This window comes from Adiantum capillus-veneris, chromosome 30 (assembly GCF_014529385.1).
Source record: "Adiantum capillus-veneris isolate H3 chromosome 30, ASM1452938v2, whole genome shotgun sequence".
Taxonomy (NCBI): Eukaryota; Viridiplantae; Streptophyta; class Polypodiopsida; order Polypodiales; family Pteridaceae; genus Adiantum; species Adiantum capillus-veneris.
The window spans coordinates 15,729,868-15,749,667 of record NC_140960.1 but is presented as its reverse complement, the minus strand read 5'-3'; the positions used below and the strand labels follow the sequence as shown (position 1 = coordinate 15,749,667).

Here is a 19,800-nt window from a genome sequence, read left to right as displayed (position 1 = left end):
GCTATGATTTGGTTGTCGCATAAGTGCTCCTTATTCAAATTTTTTGACGCTCATTGGGGCATTTTTTCAAAGAATCACACTAGATATGAGGTATAGTGAAAGAAATATATTGAGGCATTCCAATGCATTTCAAAGAGCAATGCACTTCTTGCAACGCAATTATCGTGTAGGTAAATCTACTTCTTTTACCAACATAAGAGCTGGTTCAAATAGTTTGCAACCAAGTTTCATGAAACTTCCCAAGTCCATGAAAATAGGTAATCAAGCCCAAGTTTGAACATAGTTTGGTACTTCTAGAGAGATGAATACCAAAATTTTGTTTGCTTTCTTTTTAACCACTTTCCTAGAGATGTTGCCAGTTGCAAATGATGGTCTCAGTTTTGGTGCACATTCTTCATCCATGCCATAAAACTCTCTCTCTCTCTCTCTCTCTCTCTCTCTCAAGCTAGTGGTGGGCCTCTCCTTGTCCTACTAAGAGACCGACCAACAATCGCAATGGACTTGCAACTTTGCGGTTTACACATGTACAGCTAATGTAAGTGTAGGTGTTTGCATGATGCACTTTGTGAATGGTTGCTTAGCCCACAGATTACAAGAGGGGCTCTTGGTATGTGAGTTTTGTTTATGCTTGCATAGCACAAAAAAGAGAACAATCTTTCTTCATATATTTCTGCTTGGTCATCTCCTTTTGAACAGAGTTGCAACACTTGTGAAGGCAAATTTAAAGGAGTCCTAACCAGAGAGGCCTTTTGTCTTCTTTTAGATGCATACCAGAACTTTCGTTTCCTAGATAAGTCATTGGGAGATAGCTCATCCAAGTAGACATCTCTAGGCTGCCTAAAGAGGAGTCGTCAAAATGCTTCGCCCTTCGACAAAAGCACAGAGCCTATGATCTAACACCATGTAATCGCTAATGATAAACACCAAGTCAAAACTCAACATGATACATATGCTCAAGGAGCTTCAAGGCTTTTTTACAAAATCACTTACAAACACAAGCGACTCATCGTATCCATCTGTCACACAAGGGAGCCAATCCTAGGCTTGCTCAAAGGTGCAATGCACTGAAACAAGATCATGGAGTCATCGACTTACTATGCCATAAGAAACCTTCCTAACAGAGCATGGATTTCTATCATCAGATCCAGACAAAGGTTTCACCCTGCCTATCAGATTCCTGTGTGCAGCAGCCACGTCCATTCTTCTTCTCTTTGCCAGCAACAACAGTTTCTCCTCGGAACCGGCAACAGCACGATTACGCTTACCTGACTCTTGAGAAAAAATTGATGATGCAATAATAGCTGCTCTCTTCTGTTTTTGATTAGCCTCGAATTTGTGGGGAAACTTTGTCCTTGAAGCCTCTTCTGCATCCTCCTTTGAAGGCGGAAGAAGCCTTATTCCTAGCCCTAATTTCTTGGAGTGATCAGTTTCCGCCTTCACTCTCTCTTTTTGTTCCTGCAAAGACATGTTTCCATTGAGCTTCATGCAAAGTAGCCTCTCCAAAGAGTGAAAAATCAAGAAATTGGCAGACCAAAACTTACCCTCAACCGTGCTCTCAAGGACCTATTCAATGAGTAGTCGTTCTCATGCTTCACTTTCGATACACGCTGCATGCGCACTAGCAACGGCTCGGCTACTTTTGCCCTTTGAGCATCTTCACCCAAATGCTCAAGGCGATAGAATGGGTCGGCCAACTTTCCTTTGTCTAGCAGTACACAGTGAACCGGGCTTAGTGAAAACAAGGTTGCACAACAAAGCTATGTATATTGAAAACTCGTGGATTTATAGCGTGCCTGCATCAGAAGACAGCATGAGGGTCCCCGCATCGTCAGGGTCATACTCTTCAGTTTTCTTTTGTGCACCACTAATGATGACATATTCACAATTTTGAGGGTCAGTTTGAATGACAATTTCCTGCCTGCAGCAGGCTGCTTTCATTGAGAAGCTCCATATCTGTAGCATCAAGTGCCATTCTGAGTCACAAATTACCACACTCAAAAAAGCTACAATAAGTAGCAGTAATATTAAAGGGCTCACCTTTGTGGAGTAATAGTTTCCGACTTGCTTCTTTTCGGCATTGAAACGCACTCCCTTTGCAATCATGGAATGACATCCTCCACACCATATATTGTATGGCATCTCAAATCTAGCACAATCATGCAACAAGTTGAATCAATACAAGCATCCTTAAAGCATTGGCACAGCTCATGGTCTCAAAACAGCTCAAACTCTCCAATTCTTACAAATATGCTTTGAAACCTAGACAATCACCTTATGATTAATATGCCTTGATCCAGTTTCCTGGCTCTCTCGCGCAATGGATGCTGCCCCTGGAACTTGTTCAACGAGCCCTACAATCATCACAAAACATATCATCAACATTGCGCTGAACTGTGCTTAGGCAAAAGAGATAATCGATCGGCAGTAACTTTCACAAACCTGCTGTGGAGTCCATTCTGGAGGATAGTAGAAGTTATCTGCTCTGGCAGCAGCAAGCGATGACTACAAGAAAAGTTCAATCAAGATTTTCATAGAAGCGCTTGGAATGGGAAAAAAAAAGTATTTTCTTGTAAGAGAGCCCTTACCATTGCTGATGCTTTCCACTTCTATGGAAACTGTCAGCAGCTTGGTGTTCCTTAAAAACTGTACACACACCCAATGGTTAACTGATGTTCAAATAGCACTCCATACACCTAGCTAAAGCCCTAATTTACCTAGAGCAAGATAAACATGCATGGCAATCATTCACGACACGACACAACTATCAGCTCCATCACTATTGACAAAATACTAACAAACTCCCCAAATTGGGTATACAACCTGGTATGCAGCACTATGCACATACAAAAAACACACTCAGGCAAAACAAGAATACATATAACAACGGTTCTCTCTCTCTCTCTCTCTCTCTCTCTCTCTCTCTCTCTCTCTCTCTCTCTCTCTCTCTCTCTAAAAAAGAAAAGAGGCTGATTCTATTACTCGAAAGTCCCCCAGAACGCCCAAATGGTGCCTAATCTGAGGGCAAGTACATCACTGTTTACATAACCCTCTCTTGCACAATACAATCATTTTAGCATGAGCATTTTCCAGAGCATGAAACCCTTTTTGCCAAAGTACACATTTTTCACTTATTTATTAATAAGTGACTTTTGTTGGAAAGGTAGGACCAAGTGTTGCACCCGGCAGGTGGTCTCTCTCTCGACAGTTCCCCAGCAACACTGGCGTTTTTGGAGTAGATTGCAACCATCATCGTTTTTGCAATAGTACCATCCCTTTAGCCTCGCCACATCCCCGATTCCATTCCTGGCAACAGATCCTCGCCGGAAAGCCATCCATCCATCGCGATAGATTTCAGTTTTCAGCCTTAGCGTTTTTCAGCCTTGACGCCGTCGTCGTAGGTCCCAGACTCATAGTCGTCATCATCAGAGTCCCATCGTCGTCATCGCCACAACACAGTACCGCATTTTGTACCCGATCGCAACAGATTCCCAACGATCTCAATTTTCAGCCCTAGTAGCGTTTTCAGATTTCAGCCCTGGCCTCGCGTCGTGGCCGTCATCACGGCATGACGGTCGCCGTCATCGTTGACATCATCATCTTCGACATAGACCATTAGTACCCGTCATCAACACCATCGTCTTCGACATTGACCAGCAGTACCCGTCGCAAACCTCCCCGTCTTCGACATAGACCAACAATACCCGTCGTCGACATAGACCATCAGCACCTCGTCGTCAACAACATCGTCTTTACGACATAGAACCTCAGTATCTCAGTACCCAGTACCCAGCATCAATAGCATCAGTATCCATTAGCATCAACATCTCAACATTTAGTCATTGTATCAGCATTGTGCAAGAATAAAGAAAGTACTTGCTCTAGCAACAAAGCAAGGGGGGCCTTGAGGGTTGGAACCCGACATCCCTGTGTCATCTCTTTTCTCTCTCTTATCTCTCTCTTTCTTTCAGTTTCAGTTCAGTTCTTTCAAGTGAAGCAAAGTATCCCTTGTGTTTGTGTGCGAAGTACTAGATCTGAGCAAATCCTTATTCTCTTCCGCTGCACCTGACATCATGGAATGCCCGGCAATTTGAGGCCTGTTAGGGAAGGTGTGCAAATGGATACAAAGAACGTGGAAGATAGGGTTTTCCAAGAAGGATATGTGCCTTGGTGGGAAACAATTTCGAAGTCCTGCTCTTCTAATCTGTACCCAAATTATCAGATATTTTTTCTTCAATAATATCTGGAAGGCCAAGAACTACCGTGTCTTTGATGGTGACCTCTCTGTGGCTGGCTTTTCAAAGATTATACAAGAAAGTAAGGACATAATATATGTGATAGGTAAAATGCAAAACTCGGATGATTGGCTTATGGGCTTTTGGTAATAGTACGTTGCTAGGTAGCAATCTGCCCCTCAAGGCTCGGGTTGAGCTTGAATCTGATTTGTATATTGCTAGGTACTCTCATGTAACAATCTGCCCCTCAAGGCTCGGGTTGAGCTTGAGTCTGATTTGTGTATTTCTTGGTGGCATTCTAATACAATCACTCACAATTGTGAGTTTTGCAAAAAACTAAAAAAAATGTGCACAAGAAATTAGCAAGCGAAGATGGGTTCAAAGGAAACTTTGATGTCACGTGCGCACTTCACTTGCGCTACGTGGACATGCTTCTGCAATAGTCTAGTGTCAGTCTTAGCGTAGGACCTAGCCTGGCACCTTGTGAGCCTTTAGCAAGACGTGCATGTACATGCACAAGAACGGTCATTTCATCATGCATGCATTTTACCGCATGAACCACCTCTTATAAGTCATTTTATTAAAAGTGACTTTTGGAATTCTTTTTGTAAGTTTGTTGGAAAAGTAGGTAGGGCAAATTGCTAAAGAAACCCATTGGACACTCGGTAGAAGCAGAAGAAGCAGGGACACAAGGAGGCAAGCACCCAACAGGCAGGCAGCACGTCAACAGGAAGCCTAGAGTTTACTCAAGAAGATCCAGATCAGCCTGGCATTTTCAGTTTTCAGCAGACAGCCCAGAATTTTCAGTTTTCAGCCTTAGCCTCGCGATAACCCGCTCCCACCAGGTTGCAGATCCTCGCCAGATTCCCCATCAGTACCAAATCAGCCTAGAGTTTTCAGAATTCAACAGATCAGCCAGCAACTTCAGATTTCAGCCAGATCAGCCAGCGTTTTTGCATTTCAGTCCTAGCCCGGGGAAGCGGTTGCAGATCCAGGCCACAGTAGCAGATCCCTAGCATAACACCTAGCATTTTCAATTTTCAGCCTTGAGGCCGTCATCGTCAACACCATCGTCGTCGCCGCCGCTGCATCATCATCGTTGAAGTCCCTATCTTGACAACGACACCATCGCCATCGTCATCGCAGATCCCTATCTTGACGACAACACCTTCGTCATCGTCATCGTCATCGCAGTCCCGGACTTGACGACAACATCATCGTCGTCATCGTCACAGTCACCATCGTCGTCGTCGTTGACGTAGACCAGCGGTACCCGTCGTTGACTTCACCATCTTCGACACAGAACCGTCGTCGACCTCACCATCTTCCACAAAAAACCATCATCGACATCACCGTCTTCGACACAGAACCGTCGTCGACTTCACCATCTTCGACAAGATACCGTCGTCGACAAAGACCCTCAGTACCTCGTCGTCGACTTCATCATCTTCGACATAGACCTCGTCGTTGACCTCCCCATCTTTGACATAGAACCCGCAGTACCCGTCGTGGACATCATCGTCTTCGACATAGTCCCCTCCGGTACCTCAGTACCCAGCATCGGTAGCATCAATACCCATTAGTATCAGCATCTCAGCTTTAGTCACTGTAGCAACATTTGTGCAAGAATAAATAAAGTACTTGCTTTCCGACATCCCTGTGTCGTCTCTTTTCTCTCTCTCGTCTCTCTCTTTCTTTCAGCTCAGTTCAATTCTTTCAAATGAAGTAAAGTGTCCCTTGTGTTTGTGTGTGGAGTACTAGATCTGAGCAAAATCCTTATTCTCTTCCAGCGCACCTGACATAGGTATCAAAGCTTTGTGTGCGTTCACCTGACATTGGTATCAGAGCTCTATGTGCTTCGGCTTCGCAAACTCGAGGGAAGAACTGAAGAAGAACCCCAAAAGAATCAAGAACCTCAAGAACCATCAAGAACCCAAGCGAAACCAAGAACCCAAAAAATCTCTCGCAGTTTTTTTCCTGAAGAATCTTTGAGTCCCGACCATGGACTGGCCAGATCCCATCGTCATTGCCATGCCTTTGAAGGAAGATCGACATCGGATACACAAAAACCCACATCTTGAGTACCAAGATCTCCTAGCTTTGTATGTGGATATGGAAGGAGTTGGAGACAGGATCCCGAACCTCTTTTGGATTCGCATTCGCATGTAGAGTGCATCCATTTCCCTCGTCATTGAACCTTTGACAAGGACTCCGGAACCAAACCTCAGTCCATCAGCACCGGTAATGTTTTCACCACAATCAATGTTTGAGAAACAGCTCTTGCTACAGCAGGCAAAGTCAGCACTATCTGGTATAGAGCCCAGGCTAATATTCGGTAATCGTAGTAAGGCTGGATAGTGACCCTTACACGGTGTTTGCATCGCCAGCAGTACCCACAGCACCCGCAATACCATCAGTCTCTGGTTTCGGAAGAATCTGCATTGGTCTGTGCATCCACAGCATCAGAAGCACTAGAAGTATAGATAGAAGTTCAGCAGCTAGGCCTCACTTTTAACAAGGGGGGATGTCACGTACGCACTTCACTTGCGCTACGTGGACATGCTTATGCCATAGTCTAGCGTCAGTCTTAGCGTAGGACCTAGCCTGGCACATTGTGAGCCTCTAGCAAGACGTGCATGTCCAAGCCGGTCATAGTTGCATACCCTCTCTTGCACAAGAACAGTCATTTCATCATGCAGGCATTTTACCGCATGAACCACCTTTTATAAGTCATTTTATAAAAAGTGACTTTTGGAATTCTTTTTGTAAGTTTGTTGGAAAAGTAGATAGGGCAAATTGCTAAAGGCTATAAAAGAAACCCACTGGGCACTCAGTAGAAGCAGAAGAAGCAGGGACACAAGGGGGCAAGCACCCAACAGGCAGGCAACACCTCAGCAAGAGCCCTAGCGTTTTCTCAAGAAGAAGACCCAGATCAACCTAGCATTTTCAATTTTCAACAGACAGCCCAACGTTTTCAGTTTTCAACCTTAGCCTCGCAAGAACCCGCTCCCGCTCCCACCATGTTGCAGGTCCTCGCCAAATTCCACATCTAGTACCAGATCAGCCTAACGTTTTCAGAATTCAGCAGATCAGCCAACGATTTCAGATTTCAGCCAGATCAGCCAACGTTTTTGCATTTCAGCCCTAGCCCGGCGAAGCGGTTGCACATCCAAGCCGCTGTCACAAAGTGATGAGGTGTCTGCCCGGGAGCCGAAACCATGACTTCTGCTGAAAACCCTAAATCTGCAAACCCTAACCCTAAAAGGGCAGCAATGGAAAAGCGCCAGCCTGATGACATGGCAGAATCCCGGAATTTGCGACGCTGATTTAGGGCTGCGATAGCTGATGCTTTTTTTCTCAACGCAATTTGAGAAGAGAATTACATTGCTTTTTATTTACAAAAACTCAAGAAAGCTTGTGTGAGATAGAGAGAGGACACTTTGCTTTTGATTGGAAGCTTTTGGGGCTCTGCTTTTGGCATCCCTTGTAAACGATAAATAAGCGGTGAGGGCTCACACTCTGCAGAGCATCTGGACGCAGAGTCCGAGAGTGAAACCCTAACCGCTCTCTTGTACTTTGAACATTGATTAATACATAAAGAAATACCGAAAGGGGCACCAGTCTTTGGGGCCAATATCTCTAGGCACGGAACTCCGTCGGGCCACTACAAATCTATTGTGAACTCTGAACTGTTTTGAAGTGGTTATTTGGTGCTGTTGTGATTGATTCTCGACTTGGAGTGTCCAAGTCTGTTACAGTGGTATCAGAGCACGGCCGATTTCTCTTCTACAGGAAATCCGATCCCCAATTTTTTTTCCGCGATACATCCTACTCGAGAGCCGAAACCATGACTGCTGCTGAAAACCCTAATTCTGCAAACCCTAACCCTAAAATCTGCCTGTAGATCCTAACCCTAAAACCTACAAACCCTAAAATCTGCCAGAAAGCCTAACCCTACCCTAACCCTAAAAGGGCAACAGAACAGATTTCCGAGTTGATGACGTGGCAAAATCCAGTGATTTGCGGCGGAATTTCAGCCTTTTGCGTCAACTGCTTTTTCCTACGCAATTTGAAAGAGAGAGAAAGAGTTTGCTTTATTTTAAAAACTCAAGTAAGTTTGAGAGAGAAAAAGAGTCTTTGCTTTTAGGCTTTTGGATCTGAAGCTTTTGGGGCTCTGCTTTTGGGCAACCCTTGTAAACTTTAAATAAGTGGTTTGGGCACACACTCTGTAGAGCATCTAGACGCAGAGTCCGAGAGTGAAACTGTAACCGCTCTCTTGTACTTTGAACATTGATTAATACATAAAGAAATACCAAAAGGGACGCTAGTCTTTGGGGCCAATATCTCTAGGTACGGAACTCCGCCGGGCCAATGCAAATCTATTGTAAATTGTGAACTGCTTTGAAGTGGTTATTTGGTGCTGTTGTGATTGATTCTTGACTTGGAGTGTCCAAGTCTGTTACAGTGATATCAGAGCACGGCCGATTTCTCTTCTACGGGAAATCTAATCCCCAATTTTTTTTCCGCGATACATCTTAGGAGCTTCGAGGATATGGTCGACCAGTATGCAACAGATACAGATTTTGCAGACGTTTTCACACGAATACGGGATGGGGAGACAGTAGCGGGATATTCCAATCAGGATGGCTACTTGATGAGAAAAACCATGTTGTGCGTTACACAGCCGTTGAGGGAAAAGGTTATGATTGAATGCCACTGTCCACTTTTTAAGGGTCACCATGGCATTGCTACCACCATGAAAGGGGTAGAAAGATACTTCTTTTGGCCGAGACTCAAAAAGGATGTGGAAGAGTTTGTGCGCAGATACTTAGTATGCCAGAAGATCAAGTTTGACAAGCATAAAGCACAGAAATTGTTACAGCCTTTTACCCATACCCACCCGCCCCTGAGAAAGTATTGCAATGGATTTCATTTTTGATCTCTCGAGTACGTAGAGTGGTCACGATGGTATCTGGATTGTTATTGACAGATTTAGCAAACAGGCTCATTTCATTCCAGTGAAGAAAACAATCAAGCCGGATCACTTAGCGAGATTGTGTGTGGCCCAAATCTTCAAATTATATGGCATGCCTGAGACGATTGTCTCCGACAGAGACCCCAGATTTACGAGTTTGTTTTGGAAGGCAATTTGGGAGAACATTGGCACGCAGGTTCGTTCCACCCGCAGACTGACGGGCAATCTGAGATTGCCAATTCAGTGGTTTTAGATTTATTGAAGTCTTATATCTCGGATTAGAAGACTCAATGGAAAAAGTACCTACCTTTGGTAGAATTTGCCTACAATAACACGATACACTCTTCGACAGGGAAGGCGCCATTTGAGAATTGTTGAAAGTGCTGCGAAGGTTCCACCCTTCCTAAGCACGAAAGATAAGATTTTTGAAGCGGATGAATATACGCGAGACTTAGATACGCCTTTTGCCAAGGTTCGCGAGACTTTGCAAAAGTCTCAAGAACGACAAAAAAAGGCAGCGGATCGCCATCGTCGCGACTTGAAATTGAAGGAGGATGATTAGGTGCTCTCGTTTTGAGAAGGCACGCCTGAGAAAGAAAAAGGGAAAGGAGAGGCTTTTTCCAAAGCTTAGTATGCGATACTACGGACCTTTCCAGATCACTGAAAAGATAAACGATGTCTCCTTCTAACTAAAACTGCTTGATACTTGGAGGATTCACAATGCATTTCATGTGAGTCTCTTGAAACCTTTTAAAGGTGATGTGCCTGATGATGGGGAGCCTGATGAGCGACCCAAAGTGGAAGAAAACGAGGTGATGCTTGTTCCTGAACAGATTTTGGCACATAAGGATACGAAGAAAGGTGAAGTCCGAAGGCGGTTCTTGGTTAAATTCAAGAACTATTCTGCATTGGATGCGAAGTGGATGGAGGAGGAGGACCTAGCAGATACTCCTCGGATTGTGAAACTTTACCTCGATACTTTTGGTTTAGCATAGTCTACTCCAAATGGAACCCAGAATTTAGCTTGGCCGGGGATCTGGTGCAGCGGGATGCACAAGAGGGGAGTCACTCCGCTCCTTTGTCAACAGATGCCTTGATTTAGATACTAGAGTCACTGATGTTAGGTGCAACGGAATGAATGTTTGAACTTTGCTCAGGATGAGTGCTCCGAACTGTGCTCAAGGTTCCTTTTATTCTTATGGAAGGGAGAGCCTTCCATTCTTAATGAGAGAGTGCAATGATCACAAACAAGTGAATAAACACTATGCGTGAAAGTGTATGAGACTGAGAGATAGAGAGAGAAGAGAATACGACACCAGAGACGTTGTAAACCCTCCTCCGAAGGCCCTACTCTCGTCGGCGAGAGTGGTCTACTATTGATTGCACAAATCTCTACAATGCTTGGACTTGCCGACGATGTCGACAACGATGAGGACGAGGACGAGACGGGCTGAAATCTGAAAGGCTAAAGGCTGAAATCTGCAAATCTTCTATCTGCTGAATTCTGACTCTATGTCGGTGACGATGTCCATGGCGACGACGTGACGATGACGCGCTGAAAACGCAGATGCTGAAATCTACGTTTTCCGGGCTGAAACTGCGAACTTTGTGGGATCTGGCCGTGCGGCGAGGATCTGCTGCGGGAAGGTGAGATCTGCAAGGTTCGCGACTTCTACTGCGGGTACTAACTGCTCAAAACTGAAAACGCTGATGTTCCTTGATGTTCTGTCGCGGTAAATCTGCAAAACGCCAGGGCTGATCTGCAAACCAAAAACACTACGGCTGAAAACTGATCTGCTGTCGCCGGAAGTCCTGCAAATGCAAAACGCTAGGCTGATCTGTGGTTCTGTTGTCGCCTGGAATCTGCAAATGCAAAAACGCTGGCTGATCTGGGGTCTTGATGCAAAACGCTAGCCTCTCTACTGTGTAGCAAAAACGCTAGGCCTTGCTGGGGTTCCTGCTGAGAAGGTGCCTGTTGAGCGATGCTCCTGCTGCCTCTTCTACCAATTAGTGCTAATCTAGGTTTGCTTAGATACAAACTTACTCAATTTGCCCGACCTACTTTCCAACAAAAGTCACTTAAAAATAATAAGTGAAAAATGTCAAAAGGGAAAATAGGCTAAATGCACTGGAAAACGCCCTTGAAGAATTCTGATGGGAATTCTTATGATCATGTTGTGTGCAACTGAAACCGGCCCGTGGGGCAGTAGGCGTTGGCTTTCACCCAAAATTCTTTGCTTTAGACACACACAGAGCACTTTGCGAAGGTAACCTGTAACGGGGATTAACACCTAAGTACACACACGGCTTGGAAGCTAGAATGCTCCGAGCAGACACCGACAACCTATAGGCCCCAAAATTGGCCCCCCTTTCGGTATTTCTTTATTCTTTAACAAAGGGAATAAAACATGTGATCTCCTACAAGCTACCCCGCATAATCAAGGCTAAGAAACACCTGTTCTGGAGTATCCCCACGCAATAGATGACTTTCCCGACGCATACAGACACTTTGCAAAACCTGGCGAGAATCTGCAGCACGCTGAATTCTCTGTTTTGTGCCCCGAAAATGCGCCAGATCACCTGTACAACGGTCCCCTCGCATCCCCAAACCTCCTGGCGGTGTTAAGGACCGTTTAGGGCCGAAACCCTAAACCTTCAAAAATACACAGCAGGCTGTAATTCCCTGTTTTAGGCTCCGTTTCACGTGCCGGTCGCATCTGTGGCAAGACCTCGAGCTCCCGCACCTGTAGGGCTACTTGTCCTTTGAATCGGACGAGATTTCTCACGTGAAACCTCTCCGAATTCACCTGTACCTGCAGGGGATTAGCCACTAGCTAACCCAGTACCTAAGCAAGAGGCTCTTGCCTCGGCAATCGCGCATGAACCCACATAATTGTACATTGGTCAAATGAAAAGCCCACTAGAGGGGCATAACATACTGCTCATAGGGGGGGGAGAGAGCAGTGCGTAGCGTGCAAGGCATCACTCCTGGCACCGCACTGTACATAAGAGGGAAAGGAAGCACTCCATAGCTCTTAACCTGTGACAGGTTCTCAATGAAGCATCCCCCCAGCATTAATCGAGCGCCCCCTCAGCTGCCCTTGACCTGTAATGCATCTGTGAACTGGCTGCCAAAACCTGCGTATCGTTGAAAACGCAGCAAAACAGCCCTGTAAACACGCATCTGATGCCTTCCAATGCTAAAAAAGAGCTCCTTGGTCCTAGGGAAGCTCAAAAATGGAGAGAAATGGCTGAAAATCACAATTATCAACCTCCAAAACTGCTCCAAAAAGTCAGTTACGAGTTCTGTTGTCCCAAACTTGGTAAATTGGCCAAAACGTGCCACTTGGCACTCATGCATGCAATTTTCCGCATTGGGCTTCCCGCTTAAAAATCTCTCAGCTGGTGCATCAGTTGACTTTGCAGCAGAGTACTAAAATGTTCCCCTTGTCATTCTGAAGCTAATGACGCAAAAACATTTCATGGCCCAAAATAGCAATTCCCGAAATGATTCCGTTGGGCTCCCAATGGTCATCTGACCATCTATCCTCGTTGGGACCGCATCCAAAAGTGCAATGTGGCCCAACTGTCGGATACTTTCTGCTGGTAGTCCCACCTTGACTTTATGCCTTTATTGAGTTCACTTCCTAGTATCCACCAACTTGCTAAGTGCGACGGGGGGACCTACATGACCTTGAACTGACCCTAGATATCCTTTTACTTTACGAATTCCAATGCCGACCAACTTCCCGTCTGCAGGTGAAACTAACGTTCACATTGGCCATACAATGTCTGACCATTTGCAACTTCAAAAAGAGGGTCTCAGAAATTAAACAAAAATCAATGGAAAGAAACCAACAACTAAGGTTAGCAGTTGCCACATCCTCGTGACACCCCCCTCTTGAAATCGCAAACGTCCTCGATTGCATACGATAAATACATGCCACTGATGATCTTGTGTTGTTAGCACTCTTTTATCATCGCATGTATCCGCAAGAAAGATCGTAACACATAGATACAAATGACTTAATGAGACCTTTATACTTTTTTCATTTCCATCTATTACACTGAATTCATATGTACATTTGATGTGCTAGCTCTATCATTATCCCTCCTTTGCACATGTTGGGTTGGGGCATAAGTAGGCTGTAACCCAAAGGCCTCAAGTTAAAGTTGCAATACATTTGGTGACTCTGACAGCTCATGCTCTTCCATCCACTTTGCATCCATAGGTGGATAGTTCTTGAACTTCACCACATAGAATCTTGCAACCTGTCCCTTAACTTTTTACCTGTGCAAGAGGCTCTTGCCTCTGCAAACGAGCATAATTCCACAACACTGACGTACCACCCACGACCAAGAAAGCTCAAATTTCAAGATGATTTACCAATGCGTCATAGAATCCAAGCAATCGCCTCAGAGAATCGGTAAGTAGCGTGTCACCTGGCAGACCCACATCACTCCCATAGGAGATCTAGTGGCCAATCTACCACCGTGAGACCTCTCCCTATCTCATATTGGTTCATACTTGCAAACCCTAAAAATTCAGCAGAAAATCAGCCCTAATTTGACCACTTTTGGGCAGGGCGAACATGCGGAATTTCCTGTCTGTCCTGTGAAGAGGAACCCTCTTCCTTGGTGTCATTCCCTTTGTCAGCCATAGTGTAATCGCGCGTTCCTCTACTCTGTGTCTTTAACCAAAACAACCGAGGCTCACTCTTTGAGGAAAAAGTGATTGATGTCCCGGCAACGGAACCTTGAAACCGGCCCGTGGGGCGGTAGGCGTTGGCTTTCACCCGAAATTCTTTACTTTAGACACACACACAGAGCACTTTGCAAAGAGAACCTGCGACGGGAATTAACACTTGAATACACACACGGTTTGGAAGCTAGAATGTTCCGAGCAGACGCCGACAACCTGAAGGCCCAAAAATTGACGCCCCTTTCGGTATTTCTTTATACTTTGAGTGGGAAAATTACAAAGTAAGATCCTGGGAATCCTTTACCTGTATCACACTAGATACTACCTGATTTGGCCAAAATTTCGACAACATAACAGCCCCAAAACTTGCGCGAAATCAATTCCCTTGCTGAATCTCACTTGCATTGGCGTAAACCCCCTGATTCCTACCCAAAAACAGTAAATTCAGCTCGCTGTATTTACTGTTTTTTGCCCTGTTTTCAGTCCCAAACAGTCCCCTAGCTGTCCACTGCCAGTAGGGCATGATTCCCAAGAGTTCTAGCATCCGTATGGCTGAAAAACAGTCAATTTTCTGCGCATACACAGCGCTGAATTTGCACCTATACGGTGAGGTTATGACCCTCACCGATGCCTGCTTTGGAGTAGCAGTTAGCTACCCCTGTTCCTACTCAAGGAGGCTCTTGCCTCAGCACAAAAGCATGAACCCACACAGCTGTAAATCAGTCAAATGAAGAGCAAGAGGGGCATCACATACTGCAAAAGGGGAGAGAGAGAGCAGTGCGTAGTGTGCAGGGCATCACTCCTAGCACCACACTGTACATGGGAGGGAAAGAAAGCACTCCATAGCTCTTAACCTGTGATGACAGGTTCTCAATGAAGCATCCCCCCAGCATAAATCGAGCGCCCCCTCTGCTGCCCTTGACCTGTAATGCATCTGTGAACAACTAGATGCAAAAAGGGGAAAATTTCCATGGCTGCCAAAACCTGCGTATCGCTAAAAACGCAGCAAAACAGCCCTGTAAACACGCATCTGACGCCTTCCAATGCTGAAAATGAGATCCTTGGTCCTAGGTAAAGTCATGGGAAGCTCAAAAATGGAGAGAAATGGCTGAAAATCAGTGTTATCAGCCTCCAAAACTGCTCCAAAAAGTCAATTACGAGTTCTGTTGTCCCAAACTTGGTAAATTGGCCAAAAAGTGCCACTTGGCACTCATGCATGCAATTTCCCACATTGGGCTTCTCGCTTAAAAATCTCTCAACTGGTGCATCATTTGACTTTGCAGCGGAGTACTAAAATGTTTCCCTTGTCATTCTGAAGCTAACGACGCGAACAGATTTCATGGCCCAAAATAGCAGTTCCCTAAATTTTAGAAAATGATTCCGTTGGGCTCCCATTGGTCATCTGACAATCTACCCTCATTGGGACCGCATCCAAAAGTGCAATGTGACCCAACTGTTGGATACTTTCTGTTGGTAGTCCCACATTGACTTTATGCCTTTATTGGTTCACTTCCTAGTATCCACCAACTTGCTAAGTGCGACGAGGGGACCTACATGACCTTGAACTGGCCTAGACATCCTTTTACTTTACGAACTCCAATGCCGACCAACTTCCCATCTGCGGGTGAAATTACCGTTCACATCGGCCATACAATGTCCGACCATTTGCAACTTCAAAAAGAGGGTCTCAGAAATTAAACAAAAATCATTCGAAAGAAACCAACAACTAAGGTTAGCAGTTGCCACGTCCTCGTGACAGCAACTAGAGGATATGCATCTACACTAAGTGTCTGGGCATGCACAATCTACGAATAGACTCACAAAAGTGCCAGATCACTTCTAAATCTAAACTGACTGGACTGACTAAACACTTGTCATGTTGTAGCTTGTCCATGGACACAAGGTTGGATGTGTCACGTGACATCCCCTCCTTTTCAAAGTGAGGTATTGGTACCGAACTGTATGGCATCGAGGGAGATCGCCAAAAGCATCCACAATCCTGGAAGGGACTCTTCGTAGGCCCACTCTGATGTGTGGGTCATGCGGTACTTGGACTTCATAAAGGTCTGCAACGCTTACTTCTTTGGGCCGCGCCGAAAGCGACAAAGTCTTTTGAGGCTCCTTCGATGCTTCAACTTCATCTAGAGTCGTGCTTCTTTCTTCTTCAAGATCTTCATGGCTGAAAATTCTTGAAACCATTTCCAACACAAAACCATGAACATACCTATTCCGTGTATAAGTGATTGGAGAAAATCTTGTCTTCTCAAAAGACTGTGCATGCAAGGTAGATGAACAAATAGACGGAGTGCCAAACCGTTCACTACACACACGCAAACAATGAGATCTAATCTTGTCTTGCGGATCTAAAGCAATCAACTGTGGCAATTGACAACGGAAATGCCCATGCTTGGTGCTCATACTTTCATGTGCTCTTTCTACAACTGTGTCGTGCCAAGGAAGAGACTTCCTTGAATGCATACCATTCAGCTTTTCATGAACCATCCGTATACAACTGTGCTCATCCATGAGTGAAACGTGCTCAACGTACAATTTGTCATGCCTTTGGAAAGGGATCACATAAAGACGCCGACTAAAATACAAGAAACGATCACGAATGAAACACTCGAACAATGCGTGCGTATGAATCATGCGAACACATAATACTTCCTGTGAGGGTTCTTTGGACCTAGACTCGAGAGCCAAGATCGGTTCTTCCTGATTGGTCGAATCTTCCCGTGGGGGTTCTTTGGACCTCGACTCGAGAGCCAAGATCGATTCTTCGTGATTGATCGAATCTGCAATGAGGTTAGCTTCACTAGAGAAAGTATCAACTAACACATCATCCTGGGGAACAATCACATTATCTTCATGCAAATCAACATGCTTGTGAGAAATCACATCTTGATCATGCAAATCATCATGCTTGTCAGTGTCACCCAAATCATCATGCTCATCATTATCATTCAAATCATCATGCGTATCATCATGCAAATTCTGTGTGTCATGCTTTGGAGAAGAAGAGACTGAGAGAGTCTCCTTTTCCCGAATCTCTTGCATCTGTGCCTGCACTTGAGAGAAGAGTCGCAACATCTCTTGCATGTGTTGCGCTTGCTCATGGTCATGCTCTATGGCTGCCTTTCTTTCTGCTTCTCTTTCTGCTTTTCTTTCTGCGTGTCTGCGATTCATTTCTGCATTTCTTGCTTCGTGTTCTAACTTCCTTTCCACAAACATATGCTCCAACTCCTCCATAGGAGTTAGTGCAATCCTTGGCGTAGATGGGGAAGGGGGAGGGTCGGAAAAACCTACTGGTGGGGAAAATTCTTCTTCGCCTCTCTCATGCTCATCACCTCTAAGAAAAGTATCCATTCTGCTTCGAGTGATGACCATACACTGAAGTCGTGAGTTCTTGTCACGATTGTGACGTATTCTTTACCTTCTTTACGTGATTCTCTTGCAGATACAAAGACGTACCAGATCAGAGACCCCTATTCTCGAAAGGATGCGTCTCTTCCACCAAGAGTTGCACCTGTTCGGCGAATAGCCATGCCTCTTCAGCGAATGGCTGCACCTTTACGCCGAAGGGTTACAACTCTACAACAGAGGGACACGACTATTGGCCTAAAGTCATGTCTATTGGCCTATGGTCATGTCTTTTCATCGTGCATTTTCAGATTCTATATAAGAACCCTCTTGTAACAGATTCAATCAATCAAACACACATTCCTCTCGTGTCTTTGTCTCTAGTCTAGTTCAGTTTTTCAGTTTTCATCTAAGTATAGTTATGAATAAATACACTTAGTAATAGTGTTCTTCACAGTGGTATCATAGCAATTTTTTTTCGGGCCTCTGGACTTGGCATCTACCTAACTCGCCGTTGCTCACCTTACCCGCGACAATCTACGTGTTGTATGGCAACAGAAGAACGGTGGTACACACGAATTTGAGTACGAGGTAACTTAAGTGTTTTATCCAATTCATACTTATACTATACTACAGCATACAGTGATGTGTGTGTGCGACATGTGTGTGTGTGACGTACCCGGCAACTCACGAGTCCTTGTTCAAATTGGCCGCTCGCACCCTTTCGCGTGAAGGGTTTTTGCCATCGGGTACACCCTTTGGACATCAAGAGCCGTAACCTTTCCACGTTTTTTTTTCCAAGCGCTTACTGAATAGCAGCGTTTCATCTTTACGTGGCTGATTATTACGCTTCAGAACAAACAAAAAAAAAGGCTACGTGGCTGACGTTTTCCCTAAGGCTGAATTTGTTCGCTGGCTGGCCCTTTTACGTGGCTGAGTTATTATTCGCTGGCTGAGTCCTTTTTTTTCTTTACGCTGGGGTCAATACGCTGGCTGCTTGACCCTTTATAAGCTCTAAGCTCCTAAATTATTACAAGTGCCCGGCCGCCCCAAATTGGAGTGACCGACCATAAGAGGTTTTATTAACTTACCCATATTATATAGCATGGCTACCTCTTTTTTTACGCAACGAACCAGCAACATAGGGCAATTTTGCAACGCTGGCTTGCTTGCGCTCCTTTCTTCTGGCCACACACTGCGCGTCGCGGACTTTACTGCCTCATGGACGATGACGCATACGATGTTCCCGTTCCGTACCTGTCGTACGTAGACGAAGTGCCAGACGAAATTCTCCCAGAGAATCCCATTCTGCCAGAACCTGCTCCTGCGCCGGTTCCCAAACCCATTCCAGTTCCGGACATTCCCGCAGCCATTCCATTGCCGGTGTACTCTCCTGAACCACCGAACCCGCTGGAACGTGAATACTTGGTACACATTTGTCAGCGCCGCTTTGGCTTCCAACAGGACGATTTGGAAAGTTACAGCATTACGAGTTCATCCTTACTCGTTTTACGCACTTGGCACACCATATCCCAGCGTGTTTCGTTGATAGTCTTTCGGAGATTCAGACTGCGCACACGTTGGTTCCTTTTCATTCGGAGGAAATTGTGCCAGATTATACTCCTCTTACCCCACAGCCCGACGAGGTCGAGGATCTCACAGAGGACGACCCGGCGTTTGCAGAGTTCTTAGAGCCAGTTCACACACCGCCAACTTTGGCTACAGGGTGGAGTTTTTTAGCTTCGCCTCGATACGAACTCTGACTTCATCATGTTAGAGACAGACCCAGGACACAGACAGATGGATGCTACTGCACTCTTGGCTACTATCCAGCAGCAATTCGTAGTCCAAGCGTCACGTCAAGAGCAGTTTGAAACACTACTTCATTCCTTATCAGCAGAGGTCAAATCATTGAAGCAATCGACTTCTCCGCCAGATTCTAGTGCAACTTCTTTCGTGAAGGGCGGAAATCATCCGATGCCAGATCAACCAGAACAAGTTAATAATCCTGAACTCCAATATCTTTTTCGCTTACCCACAGAATCTAATAAAAAGAAAGTAGACATTAAACCGCCAGAACCCTTTGATGGCCGCCGTAATAAGCGAGTCATTGACCAATGGCTGTTCAAAATGGACACGTATTTCAATAATCTTGAATTGCCGGATGACAAGAAAGTAGCCTTAGCTGCTAGTCTCCTTAAAGATAGCGCCTTTCTATGGTGGCAAAATCGGGTAACCTTAGGCAAACACACATCGACGTGGGCAAAATTTAAGCGAGCGTTGTGTAAGGCTTTCGTGCCAGCTAGTGCCGATTTCCATGCACGCTCTGCTTTGCGTCACCTATGCCAGACAGGCTCAGTGGCTGCATATGTATCTCAGTTCCAAAGGTTGAACTTGGAGGTAATGACATTCAGTCCCCAGGACAAATTACACTATTTTGTCGATGGATTGGAGCCCACTTTACGTGATGATGTACATAAGGCTAATCCCTCTACACTTGAAGAAGCCATCAGTTATGTGGAAAGATTAGG

At 45.2% G+C, this 19,800-nt stretch overlaps 1 protein-coding gene across 1 annotated transcript in view; it reads right to left on the bottom strand.

Annotated features, from left to right (window-relative positions):
- Positions 1 to 931: 931 nt before the first annotated feature.
- Positions 932 to 19,800, bottom strand: part of LOC147417588 (coiled-coil protein (DUF572)) — a 30,312-nt gene continuing 11,443 nt past the window's right edge. The window contains exons 2-8 of the mRNA XM_086507338.1: positions 2,586 to 2,643; positions 2,440 to 2,502; positions 2,272 to 2,351; positions 2,038 to 2,146; positions 1,794 to 1,953; positions 1,542 to 1,705; positions 932 to 1,455 (exon numbers count right to left, since the gene is read on the bottom strand). Coding sequence (XP_086363464.1) covers positions 1,084 to 1,455; positions 1,542 to 1,705; positions 1,794 to 1,953; positions 2,038 to 2,146; positions 2,272 to 2,351; positions 2,440 to 2,502; positions 2,586 to 2,588 — 951 coding nt within the window. The 5' untranslated portion in view covers positions 2,589 to 2,643 and the 3' untranslated portion in view covers positions 932 to 1,083. The remainder of the gene's footprint in view (positions 1,456 to 1,541; positions 1,706 to 1,793; positions 1,954 to 2,037; positions 2,147 to 2,271; positions 2,352 to 2,439; positions 2,503 to 2,585; positions 2,644 to 19,800) is intronic.